This window comes from Phycodurus eques, chromosome 7, assembly GCF_024500275.1.
Source record: "Phycodurus eques isolate BA_2022a chromosome 7, UOR_Pequ_1.1, whole genome shotgun sequence".
Lineage (NCBI taxonomy): Eukaryota > Metazoa > Chordata > Actinopteri > Syngnathiformes > Syngnathidae > Phycodurus > Phycodurus eques.
Window position 1 is genome coordinate 31,013,565 of NC_084531.1, and position 23,606 is coordinate 31,037,170.

Below are 23,606 nucleotides of genomic sequence, written 5' to 3' on the forward strand. Positions count from 1 at the left end.
ATTTTCTGTAGCGCTTCTCCTCGCGCAGGTCGCGGGCGTGCTGCGGCCTATCCCAGCTATCGCCCTCAACTGGTCGCCAGCCAATTGCAGGGCACATTCAGAAGGAAAAAAATTCGTTTTAAAAAATGGAAGGAATAAAGACGTCCGAGCACAATCCATCTTAAAAAAAAGAAATTAAAAAAAATATATATTGAAGAGGTGGAACGGTTAAGCACATCTGCCTCACAGTTTCTGAGGTTGCGGGTTCAAATCCCGGCCCCGCCTGTGTGGCGTTAGCATGTTCTCCTCGTGCCTGCGTGGCTTTTCTCCGGCACTCCGGTTTCCTCCCAAATCCGCACAACATGCAGGGTAGGTTGATTGAAGACTCTAAATTGCCCGTAGGTGTGAATGTGTGAGCCAATGGTTGTTTACGTGTATATATACATATACTTCCTCTTCCTCGTTTTCGAACACGTAAATGATGAGCTTTGTGTAAGCAGACAACTTACTACCTATGTTTGTTTTGATTATTTCATTTCCCATTTCAAATTGATTGATGATTTGGGTTGAGCGTGTTTTATCAAGTCAAAGAACGTCAAGGTGGCGCTTGCACCCTTGCATTTTTGTCGAAGTGAGAAGGCAATGTTTGAGGATCTTTGTGGCGCTGTGACGTCAGACGTGCGCCTTGTGCGCCGCCTCCGAGCGCTCTCGCGGAACCACGCGGAACTCGGCTCGTTTTGGGGATTCGCGCTCGCGTCGCCGCGGACATGAACAGCGTGGGCGAGGCCTGCACGGAGCTCAAACGGGAGTACGACCAATGTTTCAACCGATGGTTCGCCGACAAGTTCCTGAAGGGAGAGCGAGGCGCCGAGCCATGCGCGGACAGCTTCCGGCTGTACCAGCGCTGCGTGCAGAAGGCCATCAAGGACAAGGACATCCCGGTGGACGGCCTGGACTTCATGGGGCCCGACAAGGACAAGGACAAAGCCGACAGCTGAACGACACAAGAAAAGAAACCCCTCCCAAATAACAGCCGGGGCCAAACATCTTTTCTTTTCTTTTCTTTTCTATTCTTTTATGGGACAAACCGAAGGCCCGGGCCGGATCTGGCCCGCCACAAGCATCTACTTTCTGTTTCCTCCTCAAGTCAGTACCAGAATTGCAAATACTTACAAAAATAAATACATTTATTTTGTTGGTGTTACCAAAGCTCTTTTTGAAATAAAGGAAACAGTAGTTGATTAAAGTACTTTGCTTAACTTCTGATTTCGGAACTGGTCGTCCGCCAATTTGGCGTGCAGAAAGATGCAGTCCTCTAGCACTTCGAGCAGTTCGAATGACTAATCTCGCAATAGTCCGGTGCAATGACCATTTGTGCAAAGGGCGCCGAGACTTCAAGGAGTGGATGCGGTTTCAAGTGACGATCAGCGCGATCATCTGGGACAATGTCGATTGTGCAAATGTTGCAGATACTCCTCAGTCGGTGTGCAAATGGAGCAGATGCGACTCTGGCACGAGTGGCCAGTATTGGTCAACAACAGATAGGCAAATAGTGCAGCGTGGCGAGACGACCACAATGAGTGCACGAGTCATGTATGATTGGCCCCGCAGAAATGGGACAACGAACTCAAGACAAAAGAAATTGCCAGCATGCTGTTGGAATGTCTGCTAGTTCTAGTTTGCGTTGATCGGTAGCGCCTACCTGAGGTAAGGAGCCGGAAGAGCCGGTGACCGGGATGCGGAGGATTTTGCACGCTCTTGTCTTAGTTCTGGCAGCGTGCAAGTCCTCAAGGGCGGGTAGGGGGGTACCGACAATCCTTTCAGCAGTTTTGATTGTCCGCCGCAGTCGGAGTTTGTCCTTTTTTGTAGCGGCACAAAACCAGACTGTGATGGGGAACACAGGACCGACTCGATGACCGCTGTGTAGAACTGCCTCAGCGGCTCCCGTGGCAGGCCGTGCTTCCTCAGAAGCCGCAGGAACTACATCCTCCGCTGGGCCTTTTTGAGGACGGAGTTGATGTCGGTCTCCCGAGGTGTGTTCCATCTACAGGGGGATCACACTCCTCAGCCTCCCTAATAAGGTCTATTCAGGGGTGCCGGAGAGGAGGGTCCGTCGGGAAGTCGAATCTCAGATTCAGGAGGAGCAGTGGTTTTCGTCCTGGCCGTGGAACAGCGGACCAGCTCTACACCCTCGGCAGGGTCCTCGAGGGTGCGTGGGAGTTCGCCCAACCATTGTACGTGTGTTTTGTGGACTTGGAGAAGGCATTCGACCGTGTCCCTCGGGGAGTCCTGTGGGGGGTTTCTTCGGGAGTACGGGGTACCGAACCCCCTGATACGGGCTGTTCGGTCCCCGTACGACCGGAGTCAGAGTTTGGTCCTCATTGCCGGCAGTAAGTCGGACTCGTTTCCGGCGAGGGTCGGAGTCCGCCGAGGCTGCCCTTTGTCGCCGATTCTGTTCCTAACTTTTATGGACAGAATTTCTAGGCGCAGCCGAGGCGGAGAGGGGGTCCGCTTTGGTGGCCTCACTATTGCATCTCTGCTTTTTGCAGATGATGCGGTTCTGTTGGCTTCATCGAGCCGTGACCTCCAACTCTCACCGGAGCGGTTCGCGGCACCTCCGAATCCGAGACAGTGGTCCTCGGTCGGAAAAGGGCGGCGTGCCCTCTCCGGGTCGGGGATGAGATCTTGCCCCGAGTGGAGGAGTTGAAGTATCTCGGGGTCTCGTTCACGAGCGAGGGAAGAACGGAACGGGAGAACGACAGGCGGATCGGCGCGGCCGTCTGCAGTGATGCGGACTTTGTTGTGGTGAAGAAGGAGGGAAGCTCTCAATTTACCGGTGGATCTCCGTTCCTACCCTCACCTATGGTCACGAGCCGCGGGCCGTGACCCAAAGAACGAGATCCCGGATACGAGCGGCCGAAATGAGTTTCCTCCGCAGGGCGTCCGAGCTCTCCCTTAGAGAGAGGGCGAGAAGGTCGGTCATCCGGGAGGTGCTCAGAGTAGAGCCGCCGCTCCTCCGCATCGAGAGGAGCCAGATGAGGCGGCCCGGGGCGTCTGATTCGGATGCCTCCCGGACGCCTCCCCGGTGAGTAGTTCCGGGCAGGTCCCGCCGGGAGGAGACCCCGGGGACGAGCCGGGAGACGCCGGAGAGACTACGTCCTTCGGCCGGCCCGGGAACGCCTCGGGATCCCCCCGGAAGAGCTGGATGAAGCGGCTGGGGAGAGGGAAGTCTGGGCGTCCCTACTTATCCCGCGACCCGATTCGTTCTACATTAACATTTAGGACCAGAGACGCATTTCCAAAATATAAAAGGACGTTTATTTCAGTACTGTGTTATTAAAAATATACACACATCCCAGGAGGGGAAACAAAAAAGGAAACCAAGAAACCAAACAGGATTGAGGCTTATAGGAGGGGAGATGGAAATGACAGATAGGCCAAAAAGGAACGTTCGAGAAGGAGGCCTCCTAACCTCCTCAGAGCAGACGCCAAGCAGGCACCAATCATTTTCGATATTGCTACAACACGCTTGTTGTCAAATCTCCACTCACGTCACAACAGCTGCAAATGCAACCGTTGGCCAACTGTCAAGGGAGCAGCTGGGAAAAAAACAACAACTCGCGTCCTTTTCTTTGGCCCATTGTGCCAATCAGGCCAAAACAGCCAATCAGCGGCTCCCACATGTCCACGATCACACGCATACGAGAGAGAGAGGGGGAAAAAAAGTAAAAGGAAAACAACGATTCTTGCTGAAGATGAAAGGATTCTGCTGATTGCAAAAAGAAGACTACTACTAGTTGATAAAAAGAGAAAAAACAAAAAAGAAGTTGCAGTAATAGCAGCGTGCAAAGTTGCTAATGGCCAGCAGGGGGCATATTTCCTCGGATGAAGAATAAAGCGTTCCAGTGGCGTCCTCGTTGTGCTCGAAGCACAAAATTCAGTTGTTGTTGGCCTGCAGAGTTTGGAGAAGTTGGTCCAGGAAGCGCGGGACGTCTTCTTCTGGGTGGAGCTCGCACGGACGACACCGCCGACCGCTCTGTGGAAATCGAAAAAAGAAAGTCGCGTCAGGGGGAGCAGCGCTGGCGGGCCATCGCTTCCCGCCTACTCCCGTTGTACGATGACATCACTTCCCGCCCGCTCACGAGCACGATGACATCGCTTCCCGCCTGAAACCGTGTTTGATGACGCCACTTCCCGCCCGCTCACGTGGTTGCGCTGGTCCGCAAAGGACCGGAGGGCCCGCTCCAAATCCGGCTGCTGACTTCCTTCCCACTCGGCGAGGAGAACCCGCACTTCCGCCGAGAAGCATTTCAGGGTGTCCTTGGGACACGTCTGTCAAAACAAGAACAAGAACAAGAAAAAGTGGAAGACGAAGAAGACGGTACACGGAGTACGTCAGGACGCGCCGCATGACAAAGCGCGACCACGCGAGGGACCAGTTGATGATTTTCAGGACGGACCGAAACAAAGTTGAGTGAGGCCAGGCCTGCCTGCCTGCCTGCCTGCCTGCCGGTAAACTGTACAGATACATTTCAGTTGTACGAATGCAGTACACATTGTCATTGGATCGTTTTATTGAACCTTCATTTAATCGAGAACGATTTCTCAAATTTCGGGTCGAGCGCCTCGCCCGAGGACACTTTGACAGCGGACAGTCGGTGCCGGGATTGGAACAATCGAGCCAGACCGAATGAGACGTGCTCGATTTGGCGGAGTTTCTGTTAGAGTTGGTACGCTTGCTTTTGCTTTTCTTCGTCTTTTTTTTTCTAAACAATTCATTACTTTTGTGCATTTTTTGCTCATGTTTTTTTATTTTGTCCCAATATTTGTTTTTAATATTTATCCATATTCTCATAATATTTAGTATGTTTTCAAATCTTACTGTATTTTTAATCTATTATCTTTCTATCTTTTACTATGATGGAAAATAGACTAGTATGAGAACTAAATACCAAAATATTATTTAAAACGAAAAAAACATGTCGATGAAAAACTACAGAAATATTAGAAAATACTAGGCAAAACGTACACAAATTAAGTCAAACATTAGAATGATCAAAACTAGAAATGATTCGATGTTTCCATCTTAAAACGAAATATTATGAAAAACAATTATAAAAATATTAGATGAAAAATACTACGATTTGAAAAATAAAAAAATACGCCCCCTCCCTTATCATATTTTTTAAAAAAAAAGAAACTGATGCAAAGATATTGTGCAAAAAAATAATTCCCCCCCCAAAAAAAAGGTTTTGGGCATTTTGAACCCGACGCAATGAAAAACCCGATCGTCCATTTGTCTCCGTGAATCAAATTTCACAGTGGGACTAAATCTCAGAAAATGGTCCCCGTGTCTTTTCAAGCATGGCTTGTGGGAGGAAACCGGAGTACCCGGAGAAAAGCTAGGCAGCCACTGGGAGAACACGCAAACTCCACATAGACGAGGCTGGATTTGAACCAGCAACAACGTCATAACTGCGAGGCAGATGTGCTAACCACTCTTCCCACCGTGTCACCCATGATAGACACGGCTACCAAATTTCATGTTGCTCAGGACTTAAACTAGAATACTCCTACATAAAGAAGAAGAGGGTTGTACCTTGTAGTCACTGACGCTCGGGGTGTACAGCTTGCAGTCTGCACACTTCCCGGGGAGAAAAACAAAGAATCAGCACAACAGTATGACAACAACACACTGATTGGCGGTCACGTCGTCATACGATAATACGCCTCTGTGGTCACCTCATTAGGTACACCAGCTACGCAGTATCACTAAGATAACGAGACTGTGCAATTCCTCGAGAAATTGCGCGTGAATGCAGGAATGCTGATTGAAATCATGTGGAATGTTCGTAAATAATATGGAATGATGTCAAATGAAGTTGAATGAAGTGAAATGCGTTCATTTTGAAAATCGAGGGAATGTTAGCCATTTAGTTAGTTAATGGAATGGCTTGAAGCAGCTGAACACGTAGAAGTTGAAACGGTGCGAATCGGTTGAGAAATAAGGAAACTAGCTAAATTTGTAAAAAAAAAATGGCAATTTCAGGCTTTTATTTTGAAATTTGGGGAATGGGAAATGTTCACAGGTTGGCTTGAAGGAGCTGAACACGGAGCAGTTGAAACGGTTCGAGTCGGTTGAGAAATAGGCAAACTGGAGCTAAATTTGTAAAGCTTTTCTTTTTAAAAATTGGGGGAATTGGAGTGTTTGCCAGGACTGCTAGAATGAGCTGAACACGTAGACGTTGAAACGGTGCGAATCGGTTAAGAGAAAAGGAAACGAGCTGAATTTGTGAAAATGTTACATTTTGGGCTTTTATTTTGAAAATTTGTGAAATTTAGTGCATGGGAGCGCTTCAGATGAAGGCTCGACTTCGCTGAACACATTGAAGTCGGAACGGTTGGAATCGGTCGAGTAATGTTGAAGCAGGAGAGAAGAATGTAGAATTTGTCTTTATGTGGGGAAAATGTGGGTATTCGAATGTGGAAAAGTGTGGAATTTGGCTAACGTGGGAAATGGGGAAAATATTCCGTTGTTGGAATTGTTTGAATCGGTCAAGAAATGTTAAGGGAGGAAGGCTTCATGTAGAATTTGTCTCAATGTGGGAAACATTTGGGTATTTGAATGTGGACAATTGTGAAATTTGGGGAATGTGGGAAATATTCCGTCATTGGAAAGGTTTGAATCGGTCGAGAAATGTTGAAGCAGGAGGGAATAAGGTAGAATATGGTGGAATGTGGGTATTTTCAAGTGTGAAAATGTGAAATGGGGAATGTGGGGAATATGGGAATGTGTTTTGAAGTTCTGAATAAGCTGAATGTTTTAAATGTGAAATGGGAATTATGTGGAACCATTTTGTTGACTGTCTCAATGGGAATGAATGGGAAATATTTGGGTGTAAAATGTGGGTAATTTGGGAATTCAAAAAAATGGTAGCCCGTCCCGGCGGGAATTTTTGCAATATTTTGAAACTTGAATGGTGTGAATCAGATGAAAAATGGAGAAGATACGCAGTGGAATAATAATAATGAAGTATAGAAATAACGTGTGTGCATTCACACAATAATGCTGACTTTTGATTGACACTTTTTAGAATGATTTTGGATACTGTTCCTAATATTTGGTTGACCTAATTGAGCTCCATTATGGAAGCAGCATAAACATCTGTCTGTCTGTTCTTGCAGATTTATTGAAAATAAAAAGATAATACATAGATATTCCAGCCATTGCTCAATGCCTTGTGGGTGCTCCTTTGGCGGTGATTGCAGCAAAACATTGGAACAAAGTTATGATTTCAAGTTTGGTTTTTTTAGTATACATTTGAAACAAATATTTTCAAGAATTGTCATTTTAATATGTTGTGTGTAGTGTTTTGAGGAATACAAATTATGGATTCCTTTTTGGAAAAGACATAACTAACAGACAAAAAAATACACATATTTGGAAAAAATATTGAAATGTTAGGAAAAAGAACAATACTAGACAAAAAAATGCAAAAATAGTGGAAAACTAGAAAAAAAATGTCAGAATAAAACGATTGTAAAAATTCAGTAGCAATAGGACAAAATCTCTTTTTGTCTTTGAAGGACTGCTGGAAACGGCCAAAATGAACAATAGCAATGTTGGGTGTAGAATTTGACGTTTTTGTTTTTTTTTCCCATTTTGGAATTTACGTACCATAAAAAATGTAATTTAAGAAAAAACCCACCAAAAACTAGAAATATTTAAAAAAGTAGGAAACGGGCTTTATAATACAAACGGCAGATTATAGATCGAATTTCCCCTTCAGATGATATTCCAAGAGAAAAGTAAAATCCAAACAAAGTGCGGAACAAGTGAGGCGCCGTTCAAACTCGGCGGCTGCGCTGCAGCCGGTGTACCTAACGACGACTCGTACCGAAGCTGCGTCCTGCCGGCGGAGGATCTCCACCTGGTGCACGGCGTCCCGGCTGAAGGCGTGCGCCCCGTCGCACAGCAGCCAAGCCAGGCACCAAACGGTGACAAACGCCGCCGGCCTTCCTCTCAGCATGTCATCCTGCAAAAGTCCACTTGAATGGGACAAACGGATCCTAGAATGGCAAACGCCGCGTCTCTTCTCGGGCACGGCTGCTTCAAGAGGCTTTGTCGTGGTCTACTCGCGGCAGACTCGGCGAGCACATTCCATGCTGCTGAATTCTCCAAAATGCGCTGCGTCCTGTCCGCTTGTTGCTGCTTGTGACCCGTTGGTTGAGTTGCGGGTGGACAGATGGTTCAAGGAGCGTCTCCCCCCCCCCAGCCCCGCCCCCCGCCCCCCCCCCCACCTTCCCAGCCTCCTCCTCTTCTCCACGGCAACACCTCATTTCCCACGGCTCAGCCTTTGTCTTCTTCCCCGAGGGAAAGCGCCGCGCCGACCGGCCGGCACCTCGAAAACGATCCATTGAGTGTTTTATGGAAGCATATTTTATAATTTCATCAAACTTTTTCGCATCATTTCATTCCGACGAACCGGTCGACATTCAATCACAGGGCACGCGTAGACAGACAATGAACTGTTTGACAGTCAACCACAGACAGACCACAAACCGGTCGACACTCAATGACAGGGGACACGTAGACAGACAAGGAACTGGGTGACAGTCAATCGTAGACAGACAACGAACCGGTCGACAGTCAATGACAGAGCACACGTAGACAGACAATGAACTGGTTGACACTTTAGACAAGGAACTGCTTGACAGGTAATCACAGACAGACAACGAACTGGTCAACAATCACAGGGAACATGCAGACAGACAACAAACTGGTCGACAGTCAAAATGACAGGGCACATGCGGACAATGAACTGGTTGACAGTCAATCATAGACAGACCACGAACCGGTCGACAGTCAATGACAGGGCACACGTAGACAGACAATGAACTAGTTGACAGTCAATCATAGACAGACCACGAACTGGTCAACAATCACAGGGAACATGTAAACAGACCACGAACTGGTCGACACTCAATGACAGGGCCCGTGTACACTAACCAGAGATGACTCGCGCCAGGTTGTAGCTTACGAAGAGGAGGAGTCACCACTGTGTTTGGGTTTTGCATGGCACAATTTATTTGTTTGTTGGCTTTTCCCTTTTTGAAATCTGTTTCAGCCCCCATTAAGGTTTGTGTAATCAGAAGGCAAATCTCGCTATGGTTAGCGCCCTACACGTTAAACATCGAACACACGCACAGAAACATGTCCTTGCGTGTGCGCCAGCTCGGGCAAGTCGATGCGAATCCGCAGCTGTCTCGTTTTAGGACAACAACACACACCAAAGTTCAGATGTCTCCATCTTCACATTGATCGAGTTTTCTCATTTAAAAGATTGTGTGACTTTAGCTTCAAAGTCCACCGAAACGGTCCTTAGCACCTGTCAGTCATGATTGGGAAACGAAGGAAACGAACACCGTGTACTACACTGGTACCTCGACTTCATCAATGTCTCAACCTAGCAGTCTTTTGGTACGAGCCAATTTTTTGCTTCGTGTTGCAAGACAAATTTGGGTTACGACACACAAATACTACAGTAGAGTAAATGTATTGTTTACACTTTTTTTGTTATGTTTCTATGAGCTCATTCGCTGCCATTGACGGCTGTTGAATTCAAATGTTAATATGGAGGACTGGCAGTGAATGGGTTAGGGGTGTAAGTATTTGTTTTGACAACAATTGGATTTGTATCACAATTTGTGGTTGCCTATTCGATTCAAGGAGATGAATTGCTCACTTGGAACGATACGATGCGAAACAATTCAGAGGCATGAAGTCGATTCAGTAACCTTTTCGTCGAAAATGTATCCAGTGTGACTTGAAATAAATAATCGCATACTGGACAGTGCAGGTGAAATTTCCTAAATTTGTCCTGTTGTTTCTTGTTAGGTAATCAGGTCAAATTCATTATGGTCATTAAATGTAAGGATTTTCCTGATGCACTGGTTTTGCTTTGCAATAAAACTAAGGGGGACAGCAACTTGTTATTCCTATTATTTCAGCCATGATTTTACTGGTTCGTTCGGTTTTCCCCCCGAAAGAAGATGTTCAATTAGCGTTAGAACTTTGAGGGGGTCCTTGGAAAAATGTGTCCACTCTAAGGGGTCCCTGGCTGGAGCAAAAGAGTTTGAGAATCCGTTCTAAACGGTCAAATAGTAATGGCTAGAAATGAAGCACTGTGAGGTTTCCACGAGCAAAAGCTTTTAGGAATAGTGTGAATAATACAGGGAGTGCTAAAGAAGTGCTCTTTGAAACACAACGTGAGGCTTGAAAACAGCGTCCAGTAGTTGACATGATTTCATTTCCTAGTATCGATGCAATCGATTGATTATCTCTTATATCGATACAGTTCGTTCGGAAGGCCAACTTGCCGAGCACGGACCAATGTAGTGGGATCGCGGGAATATAAATGGATACATTATATGTAGTGAATGAATCGTTACATCTTTATTTTGTGATACAATACAGTGCTATTTTTAAAACGTGACCAAAAACTTGTGGTGTTTCGGGGTCCGAAACGGATTCGTGGCATATCATTTCAATGGGTTAAATGTGATTTGATTTACTCGACGAGTAACCTGAGTGACGAGCCCGATCATGGAACCAATTCAAATGGTAACTCAAGGTCCCATTGTACTTTTTATGGCTGTTGTGCATTTTTGTGAACGACAAAGTGAGGACGTCCATTTGGGAGCAAACATCTTAGTGTTTCTGAAACATTCCTCATCTGTTGTTGCTCTTTACCTCTCTGAACCCAAATGAATGCCACGCAAGAAGGGACTTTGCAATACCGCCCTCAAGATAACCAAGACGTCGACAAATGCCCACAGATTTGCTCCGAATTACAGAGGGTTCCTTCGTTCCCCTTTGGAGTTCCTAGGGATTTGTAATCATCTTTTTGCTGAATTGGTCCGAATGTTCCAGACACGTCATCTCCAGCACAAACACGCCGAAGATCTGAGCACGCTGTGCAAATCATCTGCTGCTAAGAGCCAACAATAATTCATAAATAAACAATACAATGACTACAAATGGTTATTAATTAAGAATACAAATATTAACAATCATATTACAACTCATGATAGTCCAGGAATAAAATGCGATTGCTTACAGCATTTGTCGGACAGAGGACCTTAACTGGTTCGAGTTTTTTACACTAAGGCTTCAAACGGAGGTGGTGAAAACTTCACATCTCAAATGACATCCAGAGTTTCGGTACTTTTTTCTTTGACTCTCTGAAGACATCTCATTCACATGTTTTCCACATTGACAAGCATCTTGAAAAGTCATCATGAACTGAAGTCACCACATCATCTTCCTCAAAACGTGAACATAATCCAATGTGGCCCTTGGAGAAAGATTACTTTTCTTTATGACGGCTTCACTCATAGCTTGCCGCAGTTCTGAGGAAGCGCAGAAGAAGTGTGCGACAGTCCGTTGATGCTTACTCGTCTCGGCATGTGAAGTTCTCTGCATCCCGGTCCACCGGGCGGCGTCTGGCTCATGCTTCACGTGAGCGGTGCTGAAGGAAGTTATTCGACCACTTCCAGCTATCTGCAGGTTGACGGTGGTAGCGTAGCTCGTCTTCTGATTAGACACTTTGTTCAGTGACGGACAGGCAAAGGCTGCCGGTGATGATCTGGAAGGTGCTACGTTGGGGGACTGGGGAGGTGATTGCAAGTGGGCCTGGTAGATTTGGTGGTGTGCGACTGGAGGGGGAGATAGGACCACGCAGGAGGAGGAAAGGGTTGGTTCCGGTGGCGGTCCGCCAACGTAGGCGCAAATCAGTCGGCTCCGACAGCTCCCCTGTTCCAGCTCCGGATCTCCCCATTCTGCAGCCATTGAGGAGCGGAGGGATTGCGAGAGGGAGTTTGGCGGAGAAGGCAAGGTGACAGCAGTGGTGGTACCACCTGCATAGAAGCCATCGAGTCCGTTATAGTTGTTACAGACCACCTGTCCATCCAGCCAAGGTTCACTGCTGAAGAGAAGTGCTCTGCCAAAGTCACTCCTCCTAGGGGCAACCCTCCTGGGAGAGACTGGAGACTGAAGTCCACCTCGAGGGCTGAGGCAAGATGGTGAACCGTCATTGGAGGACCATCCGCTCCTTGGGCTGACCGGACCAGATCCTCGCTGGTCAAAAGTGTCAGTGAAGCCAAGAGACCTCTGGCTACTCTCGCCCCAAGAGTAACATGGTCCTTCAGGTCCACTCTGAAGTGGGCTCGGGTGGGTCTCTGACAGGCTGGAGTGAGACCTCCGTAAGGTGTGTGGCTTATTGGGGTGTCCGTAAGGGGATCCAGCACTTAGGCTGTAGAGTGGGGCAAAAGGGGAGGAGGAAAAGCTTGCTTTCTTTTGCGTTGTTTGACTGGAACAAGAAGAAAAGGAGCAAGAGGGGGAGGTAAATTGTGGATTTCTCGGTTGCGGTGCAGCGACATCACAAGTCCAAACTGACACACCGATAGCAGGCGGCGAGAGGATTTGAGGGCTCACGCATGAGGAAGCCGGTCCAAATGAAGGACTTGCTGAGGAGGCCTCAAGAATCTCCAGAGTTAGACCTAATGGATTATGGGAACTTGCCCCTGCAGTCCACGAGCCTCTGGGTTCGGGAGGCTTGTTTGCCATGGCGGAAGCGTAATTATGCTGGGGCGGAGGCGAGCAGAGGCGCGCAAAGGAAGGGGGGCTCACAGCTGGAGTTGGAGATGGGACTCTTGAGTTTGGCTCGGATGCAGAAAACGGTCGCGCTCTGCGGTTGTGTGACCCAAAGGAGAGACGATCACTGTTTTTTTGTACCGTGGCGCAACTGGTGCTAACATTAGCTAACGGCACCTTCTGTGGACTGGCAGAGCAGCTTCCATTGCTAACAGCACAGTTAGCACTTGTAGGCAAGCTTACTTTGTTGCTGCTGTTGGCATTCTGTGATGAGTCCATGTTGTGGCTGGGGGAGTGATGATGACGAGCAGAGGTGCTGGACAGAGGCGGACAGTGACTCTGCCTCGTAGATAAAGAAGAAGAAAAAGGGTTTTGGGAATTTGATTGAAAAGTCAAGTGGGCAGAAGATGGAGAAGGACAAGTGGACCTGGTGGAAGATGGCGGATAGCATGGATTCCCATCGATAGCAGACTCCAAATGGGAATAAACTGGTGTGGAGGAAACGTCCTGGCTGTGAGAGAGCCGCGGTGACTGGGAGCACCGGTGCGGATGAGAATTTGGTAAGGATGGTGTGGAGGGAGGACCTTGTGTATATGAGCTTTGGACTTGATGCCGGACATTGTTCTTTTTTGCCAAAGTTTGACTGATGCAGGAGGCAGCTAAGGATCTTGTGAATGTGGAGGATGATGTAACGGGAGAGGAGCAAGGTGGAGAGCGGAGGGGAGAGGACGGTATAGGTCCTGCTCCTTTGAATGAACTGTGACTGAAAGCAGAGGAGGGCGTCGGAGAGGAGGCAGGAAGAGCCCTTTTGGAGAAACTCCTTACAGATGACGGAGGAGCAGAGAAACATGGGGGATTCCTAGATATGGTGTCTGGAGAAACAAAGCCTTCATTAGCTAAGGGGGTGGGAGAAGACGGAATAACCCTGAATGGTGACGAGCAAGTGGATGCTCTGACGGGAAAGGAGGACGGTGTGAGGTTTGGTGAGGGGGGAGAAGTTCTAACGGGGGATGGAGAGGTGTGCCTGAAGACAGAGGGTGATGTTCTTAAATGCGTGTCCTGGCCAGGTGGCACCATGAGGGAACTTGATGTCTCCACCTGATAGAATACATCCAACAAAGCTCGGGGAGGAGAGCAGCATCCGGAGAGGGGACCTAAGATGGGACGGCTGGTGGACGGTCCTGGACCCTGGTGGTCTTGTTCCCTGGAGTAAAAAGAGAAGGACACTTTCTAAACATTTAAGGCTCTATTAAAATGCAGAAAGTTCATAGTTATTGACCAAATGACAGCTCGTAACCGAGAAAACCTGTTAGTCGGTGCACTCGTAAGACGTAAGCGCTCATTTCACTGTTTTTCTAGACATGATTTAAAAGTTTTTTAGGGTGACATTCGAGGGAGAAATGTTGGTGGGATTCCCATTTATACAACTTCAGGGGGCGGCACGGTGGAAGACTGGTTAGAGCCTCTGCCCCACAGTTCTGAGGACCGGGGTTCAATCCCCGGCCCCGCCTGTGTGGAGTTTGCATATTCTCCCCGTGCCTGCGTGGCTTTTCTCCGGGCACTCCGGTTTCCTCCCACATCCCAAAAACATGCATGAATTGGAGACTCTAAATTGCCCGTAGGGTTGGCTGTGTGTGCGAATGGTTGTTTGTTTGTATGTGCACTGCGATTGGCTGGCAACCAGTTGAGGGTGTACCCCGCCTCCTACCAGATGATAGCTGGGATAGGCTCCGGCACGCCCGCGACCCGCGTGAGGAGAAGCGGCTCAGAAAACGGATGGATGGATGGATGGATGGACGGACAACTTCAGGGACTTCTGAGAGGTTCCACTGTATCTTGATTTTTTATTTGTTTTTTGTACGTTTCTCAAATGTTCAAAAGGGCTTTCACTACACAATTAAGAACATCCATCCATTTTCTGAGCCGCTTCTCCTCACGCGGGTCGCGGGCGTGCCGGAGCCTATCCCAGCTGTCATCGGGCAGGAGGCGGGGTACAACCTCAACTGGTTGCCAGCCAATCGCAGGGCACGTACAAACAAACAACCAGTCGCACTCACATTCACACCTACGGGCAATTTAGAGTTGTCAATCAACATAGCAAGCATGTTTTTGGGATGTGGGAGGAAACCGGAGTGCCCGGAGAAAACCCACGCAGGCACGGGGAGAATATGCAAACTCCAGAGAGGCGGGGCCGGGGATTGAACCTCAGTCCTCAGAACTGTGAGGCAGACGCTCTAACCAGTTGTCCCACTGTGCCGCCACAATTAAGAACATATAACTAAAAAAAAACTGTTGGACATTTGCTAAAAGGCAAAGATAGAAATTAAGAAAACATTCTTTACTTCTGCATCATCGTTTCGTTGTAGTTAGTTAGTTAAGTAGTAAAGGGCAGACTTACCTATATTCATATGAAGTGGTGTTATTGACTTTCCAGGTGTTAGGCATGGCTTGGAAGTACGGTGTCTTCTGGCTGATGAATTTTGCTAGACGATCATGAGACTCCACCGATGGAGAGTGTGTTTCAGGGACATTTGATTCCAGGACTTGCACTGACGACACTGGACTTGGGCCCTCTCTTGGTTTTCTCAGGAATGTTGGCCCAGGACCTTTCATATCTGGCAAATATTTCCATGTTTGCGGTAAATAACTATTTAATTCACACTTGGTCTTATTAATTGTTGATAGATCCTCTTTGCTTGACCCTCCAGAGACAGCCAGAACAGGATGTCTTCCTCCCACCAGGTTTACAGCTTCTTTAGGGCACTCCTCGATGGGCTGTTGGGTTTTTTGTACAACCAAAGTCTGATGTTGTGCGGACAACAGGTTCTTTGCTGATGACAACATAATCATCTCTCCTGGGCTTGAGTCTCCATGCCTGGGTCCAGTGCACACCAAGTATTCAGGCTGTGAGTGAATCCTGGGCATATCTTTTCTTGGTTCACTTGTACTCCCACGATGCTTTGCAGGGATCTGGTATTGTGGCTCATGTTTGTCTTGCACAGCTGGTGAATCCTGTTTATATTGGTAATGAGAATCGTTATCTTTGGAAACATTCCAGTGTGATATGTGAGAAGACAGACTGGAGTGGTGAACAATGCTGCTTACAGACGCCGAGTCTTCTGTGTAAACATGGTGTTCTGTCAGCTGTGACCTGCAGACAACCGTGAAAAAAGGTCATTAGGAGAGCAGGCAGACTTTATCAACTTTATGACGTATAAAGCACATACCTGAGGGTGTTACTCTTATCCCGAGTGAGACTGGAAGAAGAGGTTCTCAGTGAAACGGGTGACATCGCCTCTGGTGTGATGGATTTCTGAAGTTTATCGTCCAGTCTACTGTGGTCCTGTTCTTTGTTCAGCGCCGCGATGAAGTCCCTGGGCCTGGAGAGGGTGAATCCATGTGTCTGAAGTTTACAGGTAGAGTTTTGCTGGTCACCGGGCATCACCTTCTCCTGGACATCTACAACACAACATCAACGAACAAACCTCAATACAGTAATGCATCATATATGAAACATTTGTGTTGATCTAGCCGCTAAGGTCTTAGAAAGTCACATTATTATATCTGGGAAAAAAACAAAGTCAAAACTGTGCAGAGCACAATGTACCATTTATTTCTTTCATAAGTATTTCCCGCAGGCTCCTTTTGTCCTCCTGGCTCCTGGCATGATTCTGGTTTTTGCTGTTGGTCTTGGTGTGATTCTGGCTTCCAGACAACATCTGTGCCGTAGCAGGGACGTGCAATTTGTTCCTGCTCTGAGTGATGGAATTGTTCTGCGCTTTCGTCTGAGAGGATATTTGGGATTCCTTCTTGTTGTCTGTCTGTGCATCCGAATTGGGCCTTGGCTTGGGCTTGGCATCTGCAGGACTGTGACTTAATTTGGCAGGTGCATGACTTGGGATGTCACATTTTGGGGTTTTTTTCATTTCCATTGTATATTTCGTCTGAGAATTACACCGAGTCTGGTTTGAAACTGAAGACAGCCCAGTCAAATCGCCGCCTTTGCGCCGAACAAAAATGGCCCGTTTTTGATGCAAGGGGACCTTCATGGAGCCGGATTTGGCACTGTACATACTGGCAAGAGTTTTGACTTTGGTCAGGATACGCTCAGAGTTCTCCAACAGCGAGGGGTCCGTCACAGGGCTAGCCTCAAATAACCCGATTCCTGTGACGTCAGAGACTGTGCCCTCAAACAAAGCCCGGTTAGTTGACACAATCCTGGGCTGTCGGGAAACTCGTCCAAATTTAATTTGGCTTGGAAGTTCCTCAGGGTTTCTACTGGTCTTGATCACATCTTTATGTTTGCTTCTAGTCCAAGTGGATGTTGTTTTATGACATTGTACGGCATCTGAAATAGTTCTTGAGGATTCGTCGAGACTTCCCTTTTCTTCCTTTGATTCTTTTAGGTTACATTCAGACTCATTCGTCCTTGCCGAATGAACACTTTTACTTGTGTCATTTCTCTCTGTAGAATGGCCGTCTTCTTGCTGTGAATTTTCATCTTGTTTACTGTTCTCTGCTATCTCATTTAGTTCTTCCTCTGATTGTTTGTTGCTGACATTTCCATTTCCCCCCTCAATTTCCTTCTCAACTTCACTCGACTGAATTCTAGTTGACGGCAGACTCAGAAGGACCTCATTTGGATTTTCACCGTCTTCCATCCGGGTGGAGATTGGTGATTTATCAGGGGGACTTTTGTCTTTGTCCTCCAAATCGAGGAGGCTTATCGGCTGTGTCAGCATGTCTATCATGATCATGAGAGTCTTCTGGCAGTACGAGAGAGGCCGGACCAGCTGGGGAAGCCATCTCTACCTCATGATCAGCCTCTGTTTCAATTGGTTCATTCTTGGCCTCCTCTTGATTGTCACTTGTGAAACGTGACACAGAATCTTTAACAAGTCCCGTGGGGATTTGAGAGAAACTGTTCCTCCTTCTGGATGTCTCGTCTTCTTCCTGTCTGGCATGTTCGGCCTCGTGGTCCTCTTCCAGCTCAGCTGCAGCCTCGTAATAACTTCTGATCTTTTCAATGATCCTCTGGTCACGTCTCGTCAGAGCAGAGCCTCTTTTTGGCTTACCGCTTGGGCTGGCTTGATGACAGTCATTTGGATTTAGGGAGGAATTGGTGGCCTTCTCCAGAAGTAAGTGACTACTCCCCACACTGTCCTCCAGGATTGTGATGGAAGGAGGAAGTTCTGTTGGGGGAGAGTGTGGGGTCGCCGTGGTGAGAGTCTTCTCTTGCTCGCCTTCTTCCCGTGTTTTCCTAATATCCACTTCTTGTTCCAACTCTTCCCCCTGTGGCTCTTCCTCTGCATACAGTCGGTTTTCCACCCTCTCAGGGACCACGTTAGCACTTTCAAGTCCGTTTTGACAGCCAACAGTCTGCTCTTCAGTGGCTATGTCCTGGCGAGTTTCCACTTCCTCCTGCTGGGGGTCCAGCGTGAGCCTGTCCTCTGGGCTGGAGGCAACTGGGGGCAGTGGGCAGGTGAAGTTGCCTTCATAAGGTGGCTGCTGCGACTCGGGGGGCTGATCCAGGACCTGCTCCTGAGAAGAACAGAATGTGTGTTTAGTGCCACGCTGGACTCTGTCACGCATAAGGTTTGCTCACCACGGAAACCTTTCCCTCCTTTGCTCGGCCCTGGTTGATCAACTCCAGGATCTCCTCTGTGATGGACAAAGTGGGAGGAGCGCAGAGGGCTGCTAAATCCTCATCATCAGCTTCCTCCTCCTAGAAAAGCACATCAAACACATCTGTCATGGACGTGTGCTCAAACTTCATTTAGGGACATATTCTCCCATATCTTAAGTCAGAAAAGGCGTACAGCTACACGCTTCTCTGGCTACGCAGATTCTCCTGTGCACCCACCCTCGTGCCAGCTACGCACTCTGGGTAGAGCAACCCTGGAATGTGGGCGTTCACTGTCAAATCAGGACATGCACGTATTCTGCCACCGACTTGAGCACTTTTCTTTCTCTGCACTCCGGAGGTTGCGGTAAGTACGGAGCTCCACGAAGGTGAAACATCGTATGGCACTTGTATGGTGTAAGATAGCTGTCAAAAAGGTGTATGCGTAAGGCAGTAACAATATACGCCATACTATATGATTGAGACTCCCAGAAAGCTCTCAAACGTATTCAAACTTCCACTGTCACAAAGTTTTTTTGACCACCAACATTCACATAAAGGTTATTTATCAGATAAGTCAATTTGTATGGCAACAGGATGGCCACACAAATACCTGTGGAGACAGCAGCATAATCGGCATTTCTAGGGATGTTCACAATTCCACACCAGTTGAAGGCAGGAGACGGTCACCACATAATTTATCTTTCATTGAATATACAGGGTGATTGAAAAGTAACTCCCTATTTTTAAGTACTTGTAATTTATTTCTGAACTATAATTCTTAGAAGAAATGAACATGAGAAGAAAGTGTATTGCATGGAGTTTTACAACCCCAATTCCAATGAAGTTGGGACATTGTGTAAAACAGAATACAATAATTTGCAAATCATGTTCAACCTATATTTAATTGCATACACTACAAAGACAAGATATTTCATGTTCAAACTGATAAACTTTATTGCTTTCAGCAAATAATCATTAACTTGGAATTTGATGGCTGCAACACAATGAGACAGGTGGCAAAAAAGACTGAGAAAGTTGAGGATTGCTCATCAAACACGTGTTTGGAACATCCCGCAGGTGAACAGGCCAATTGGGAACAGGTGGGTGCCATGATTGCTTCCTTGAATTGCTCAGTCATTCACAAGCCAAGATGGGACGAGGTTCACCTCTTTGTCAACAAGTGCGTGAGAAAACAGTCGAACGGTTTAAAGACAATGTTCCTCAACGTATAATTGCAAGGAATTTAGGGATTTCATCATCTACGGTCCATAATATCATCAAAAGGTTCAGAGAATCTGGAGAAATCACTGCATGTAAGTGGCAAGGCCGAAAACCATTATTGAATGCCCGTGACCTTCGATCCCTCAGGCGACACTGCATCAAAAACCCACATCAATGTGTGAAGGATTTCACCACATGGGCTCAGGAACATTTCAGAAAACCAATGTCAGTAAATACAGTTCGGCGCTACATCCGTAAGTGCAACTTGAAACTCTACTATGCAAAGCAAAAGCCATATATCAACAACACCCTGAAACGCCCCCGACTTCTCTGGGCCCGAGCTCATCTAAGATGGACCGATGCAAAGTGGAAAAGTGTTCTGTGGTCCGACAAGTTCACATTTCTTTGGGCTTTGTGTGTCCCAATGATCGTAGGAGCTAGGTTATCTGGGGCTTCACGCCCCTGGTAGGGTCACCCATAGCAAACAGGTCCTAGGTGAAGGACCAGACAAAGCACGGCTAAAAGATGAAAAATATTAATGGATTGAAGTTTCCCTTGCCCGGACGCGTGTCACCAAGGCCCCCCTCTGGAGCCAGGCCTGGAGGTGGGGCTCGAAGGCGAGCGCCCGGTGGCCGGGCCTCCACCCATGGGGACATCGAGTCCGGGCCTCCACCCATGGGGCCCGGCCGGGCACAGCCCGAAATGGTAACGTGGGTCCCCTTTCCCGTGGGCTCACCACCTGTGGGAGGGGCCCTAGGGGTCGGGTGCAGTGTGAGCTGGGCGGTGGCCGAAGCCGGGGACCTTGGTGATCCGATCCCCGGCTACGGAAGCTGGTTCTCGGGATGTGGAATGTCACCTCTCTGGCAGGGAAGGAGAGGGGTTGGACTCTCTTCCACTCTGGAGTCCACTCTCATGGTGAGATGCGCCGAGCAGGTGTGTGTAAACTTATTGCCCCCCGGCTCGGCGCCTGTACGTTGGGGTTCACCCCGGTGGACGAGAGGGTAGCCTCCCTCCGCCTTCGGAGGGGGGGACGGGTCCTGACTGTCGTTTGTGCCTATGCACCAAACAGCAGTTCCCACCCTTTTTGGAGACCTTGGAGGGGGTGCTGGAGAGCTCATGTTCCAGGGGAGGAGGGGGACATCGAGTCCGAGTGGACCATGTTCCGCGCCTCCATTGCTGAGGCGGGCGACCGGAGCTGTGGCCCTAAGGTGGTCGGTGCCTGTCGTGGCAGCAATCCCCGAACCCGTCGGTGGACACCAACGGTGAGGGATTCCGTTAAGCTGAAGAAGGAATCCTATCAGGCTTTTTTGGCCTGTGGTACTCCTGAGGCAGTTGATGGGTACCGGCTGGCCAAGTGGAATGCAGCTTTGGTGGTCGCTGAGGCAAAAAAAAAGTGGGAGGAGTTCGGTGAGGCCATGGAGATGGACTTCCGGACGGCTTTGAGGAAATTCTGGTCCACCATCCGGCATCTTAGGAGAGGGAAGCAGTGCACCATCAACACTGTGTATAGTGGGGATGGGGCGCCGCTGACCTCGACTCGGGACGTTGTGAGCCGGTGGGGAGAATACTTCAAAGACCTCCTCAATTCCACCAACACGCCTTCCCATGAGGAAGCAGAGTCTGGGTTCTCTGAGGCGGGCTCTCCTATTTCTGGGGTCGAGGTCACCGCGGTGGTTAAAAAGCTCCTCGGTGGCAAGGCCCCGGGGGTGGATGAGATTCGCCCAGAGTTCCTAAAGGTTCTGGATGTTGTGGGGCTGTCCTGGTTGACACGCCTCTGCAACATCGTCTGGACATCGGGGACAGTGCCTCTGGATTGGCAGACTGGGGTGGTAGACCGGCGGGTGTGTTCCAACTACAGGGGGATCACACTCCTCAGCCTCCCTGGTAAGATCTATTCAGGGGTGCTGGAGAGGAGGGTCCGTTGGGAAGTCGAATCACAAATTCACTCGGCAGGGTCCTCGAGGGTGCATGGGAGTTCGCCCAAACAGTCTACATGTGATTTGTGGACTTGGAGAAGGCGTTCGACCGTGTCCCTCGGGGAGTCCTGTGGGGGGTTTCGTTGGGAGTATGGGGTACCGAACCCCCTGATGCGGGCTGTTCGGTCCCTGTACGACCGGATCACTGTTCACTTAAGTCCCTCCTCCGCCTGCACGGCGCCGCCTGACGCTGGCTGCTCATTGGTCATTCGCCGAAGATTCAACAGTTCCGTTTCCGCTCCCGGCCGACTCGCTCGCCACACGGCGGCCAAGCTCAAAGAACGAATCATTTCATAAACTGATTCGGTTCAGTTCGTTCACTCGGAAGATTCGTTCTTCTGAACGAAACAACACTATCACGAGCAATGAGGCGATGATTAACTTTTCTTTCCGCTACGGAGGTCGATTTGACATTTGGAGTGTTAGCATGTTTTGCAGGTGGATTTCATTGGCATTCGCGCGTCTCAGGACAAAACTCCACTTTCCCGGAATGACGCGATCCCTTCGACTTCACTCGAGTCACGCCTGTCAAGCCGTTCCGCGTCGACGAGCCGGGTACGCACGGAGTGTGCGGCTGAAGTCATGGCGGGAGAATCCGCACGCCTTGAGGGCGCGCAAGCCGGGTGTGAAAAAAAAAGAGACTTGCGTGCAAATGGGACAATATGGCTCTTACCGCATAAAAAAAGAGGTTGGAAAAAAAGAAAAAACATGTATCGGGGCCGCTGGTGTTTTTTGTTTAATGTCGCAGCCCGAACAAAAAAGTGTTTTTTTTGTTGTTGTTGTTGTTTTTTGCATTTGTTAGCCTACTGAGTGATTGGATCTGGATTTTGTTTTTAATGGACAATTGAACCCTTCCAACAGCACTCGGAGATACCATCAGCGCCTTTCTTCTTTTTCTCTTTTACTGCACGTTTGAATTGAGCTCACCAGCCGTTCCCGCTTGCGCTCACGCTCCGATTCCGTCCGGATGACGGACGCCGATCCTGCCGATCTCGAACCGTCCGCCCGGTTCACCTCGCCCTCGCTGTCGGCCTGCTGGGAAATATTTACAACGCTCGTCACGACATCAGCTGACTTCGACGCTCACGAGGTTTCTCGAAACAAAGGGAGTAGTGTGACCCGGTCTAACCTTCAGGGCTGCAAGGAGACGCCATGTGAAGATGGAGAGTTGTTGGAGAGAGGAGAAAAAGGTTAGCAGAATCTAAGAGACAACACAGGCTAAAGTCTTCTGGAAAGATGTGAGTCAGAAGTTCGCCCGAAGTCTGGATTAAAACCCGCAACACTCCAGCGTCGCGTACGAGAGCTCACCGCCGTCCGTCTTCTTTGTCTGTTTGGCTGGCATTCCGGTTACCTGCAGGACTCGCCGCCGTCTGCTGTCATACGAGAGCGGCTCCAAATTCCGCGTGTGTTTTTGACATACTCGGCAATAAAGAGGATTCTGATTCGGAACAGTAACAACTGCACCACCAATGACTTGCTGGTTTGCACTTATGTCTACTTTGATGTCCCCAATAGTCTCAAACATCTACTTGGATGTCTTCGGGTGTCTTTAATTAAGTCTGCTCTTTTCACTTGTATTGTCTTTCGTGTCTACCTTTCTCTGAATGTCTTTCAAGTTGCCTCTTTTCTGTCTTGGAGCGTATTTAATGTCTACTTTTATGTCTCCAATCCTCTTTTATGGCGATTCCACAGATGCCTCAAAGCTGACTTTTCTGTCTCCGCGTGCCTTTAAGTCTGAGCGAACATCTTTTCATGAACTTTTCTGTCCTCCGATGTCTGCCAGTCGACTTTTACGTCTCCCCGGATGTCGAGCGTCGTCTGTCCCCTTTTAGGTCTCCACGTGTCTTCAAGTCTGTCCATATGTGTCTTTTCGTGAACTTTCCAGATCTTCACGTCGACACGGATGCGAGTGATTCACGTCTGTTGGCGCTGATGCGTTCGTTGAGATTCTTATCTGAGGTACAAGTCTACCATTGCGATGAATGACGATGACTCATAGAAATCACATTCAAAACATACTCATGTCAGCAAGTGAAACGGCGCCCAAACTTGGATCAGAATTTCTTTCGATCAGTGTCGACAGATCAGGAACTTACTCACCAGGAGGACTAAATGCTGCGTCGATGTCCTTCGCTGGAGCTGAAAGACA

General features: G+C 48.4%; 5 protein-coding genes across 7 annotated transcripts in view; 1 reads left to right on the forward strand and 4 right to left on the reverse strand.

Moving 5' to 3' along the window:
• The first annotated feature begins 668 nt into the window (after nucleotides 1–668).
• triap1 (TP53 regulated inhibitor of apoptosis 1) lies at nucleotides 669–1,222 on the forward strand. Its single transcript, XM_061682051.1, has one exon. It carries the CDS (start codon nucleotides 747–749, stop codon nucleotides 975–977), a length of 231 nt encoding a protein of 76 aa, XP_061538035.1. The 5' UTR covers nucleotides 669–746; the 3' UTR covers nucleotides 978–1,222.
• Nucleotides 1,223–3,281: 2,059 nt separating this feature from the next.
• On the reverse strand, nucleotides 3,282–8,211 carry il15l (interleukin 15, like). Of its 3 annotated transcripts, XM_061682609.1 has the most exons (4): nucleotides 7,878–8,211; nucleotides 5,579–5,623; nucleotides 4,186–4,311; nucleotides 3,282–4,015 (listed from the first exon to the last, which is right to left on the reverse strand). In XM_061682609.1, exons 1-4 carry the CDS (start codon nucleotides 8,007–8,009, stop codon nucleotides 3,917–3,919), a joined length of 402 nt encoding a protein of 133 aa, XP_061538593.1. In that variant the 5' UTR covers nucleotides 8,010–8,211; the 3' UTR covers nucleotides 3,282–3,916. The 3 variants fall into 3 exon arrangements, with proteins under 3 accessions (XP_061538593.1, XP_061538594.1, XP_061538591.1); XM_061682610.1 differs by having other exon boundaries at nucleotides 3,922–4,311; nucleotides 7,911–8,211; XM_061682607.1 differs by having other exon boundaries at nucleotides 3,922–4,311.
• A 724-nt stretch (nucleotides 8,212–8,935) lies between these two features.
• Nucleotides 8,936–17,317, reverse strand: LOC133405542 (proline-rich protein 36-like). Its single transcript, XM_061682597.1, has 5 exons — nucleotides 16,242–17,317; nucleotides 15,862–16,093; nucleotides 15,740–15,785; nucleotides 15,033–15,646; nucleotides 8,936–13,838 (listed from the first exon to the last, which is right to left on the reverse strand). The coding sequence occupies exons 1-5, from the start codon at nucleotides 17,293–17,295 to the stop codon at nucleotides 11,291–11,293; spliced, it is 4,494 nt and encodes a 1,497-aa protein (XP_061538581.1). The 5' UTR covers nucleotides 17,296–17,317; the 3' UTR covers nucleotides 8,936–11,290.
• Nucleotides 17,237–23,317, reverse strand: LOC133405375 (pleckstrin homology domain-containing family G member 3-like). The gene is made up of 5 exons (XM_061682251.1): nucleotides 23,252–23,317; nucleotides 22,587–22,658; nucleotides 22,385–22,489; nucleotides 18,240–18,359; nucleotides 17,237–18,175 (listed from the first exon to the last, which is right to left on the reverse strand). The coding sequence occupies exons 1-5, from the start codon at nucleotides 23,315–23,317 to the stop codon at nucleotides 17,318–17,320; spliced, it is 1,221 nt and encodes a 406-aa protein (XP_061538235.1). The 3' UTR covers nucleotides 17,237–17,317.
• The window catches only part of plekhg2 (pleckstrin homology domain containing, family G (with RhoGef domain) member 2), a 34,742-nt gene continuing 33,627 nt past the window's right edge, over nucleotides 22,492–23,606 (reverse strand). Inside the window, exon 15 of the mRNA XM_061682600.1 lies at nucleotides 22,492–23,596. Coding sequence (XP_061538584.1) covers nucleotides 23,550–23,596 — 47 coding nt within the window. The 3' untranslated portion in view covers nucleotides 22,492–23,549. The remainder of the gene's footprint in view (nucleotides 23,597–23,606) is intronic.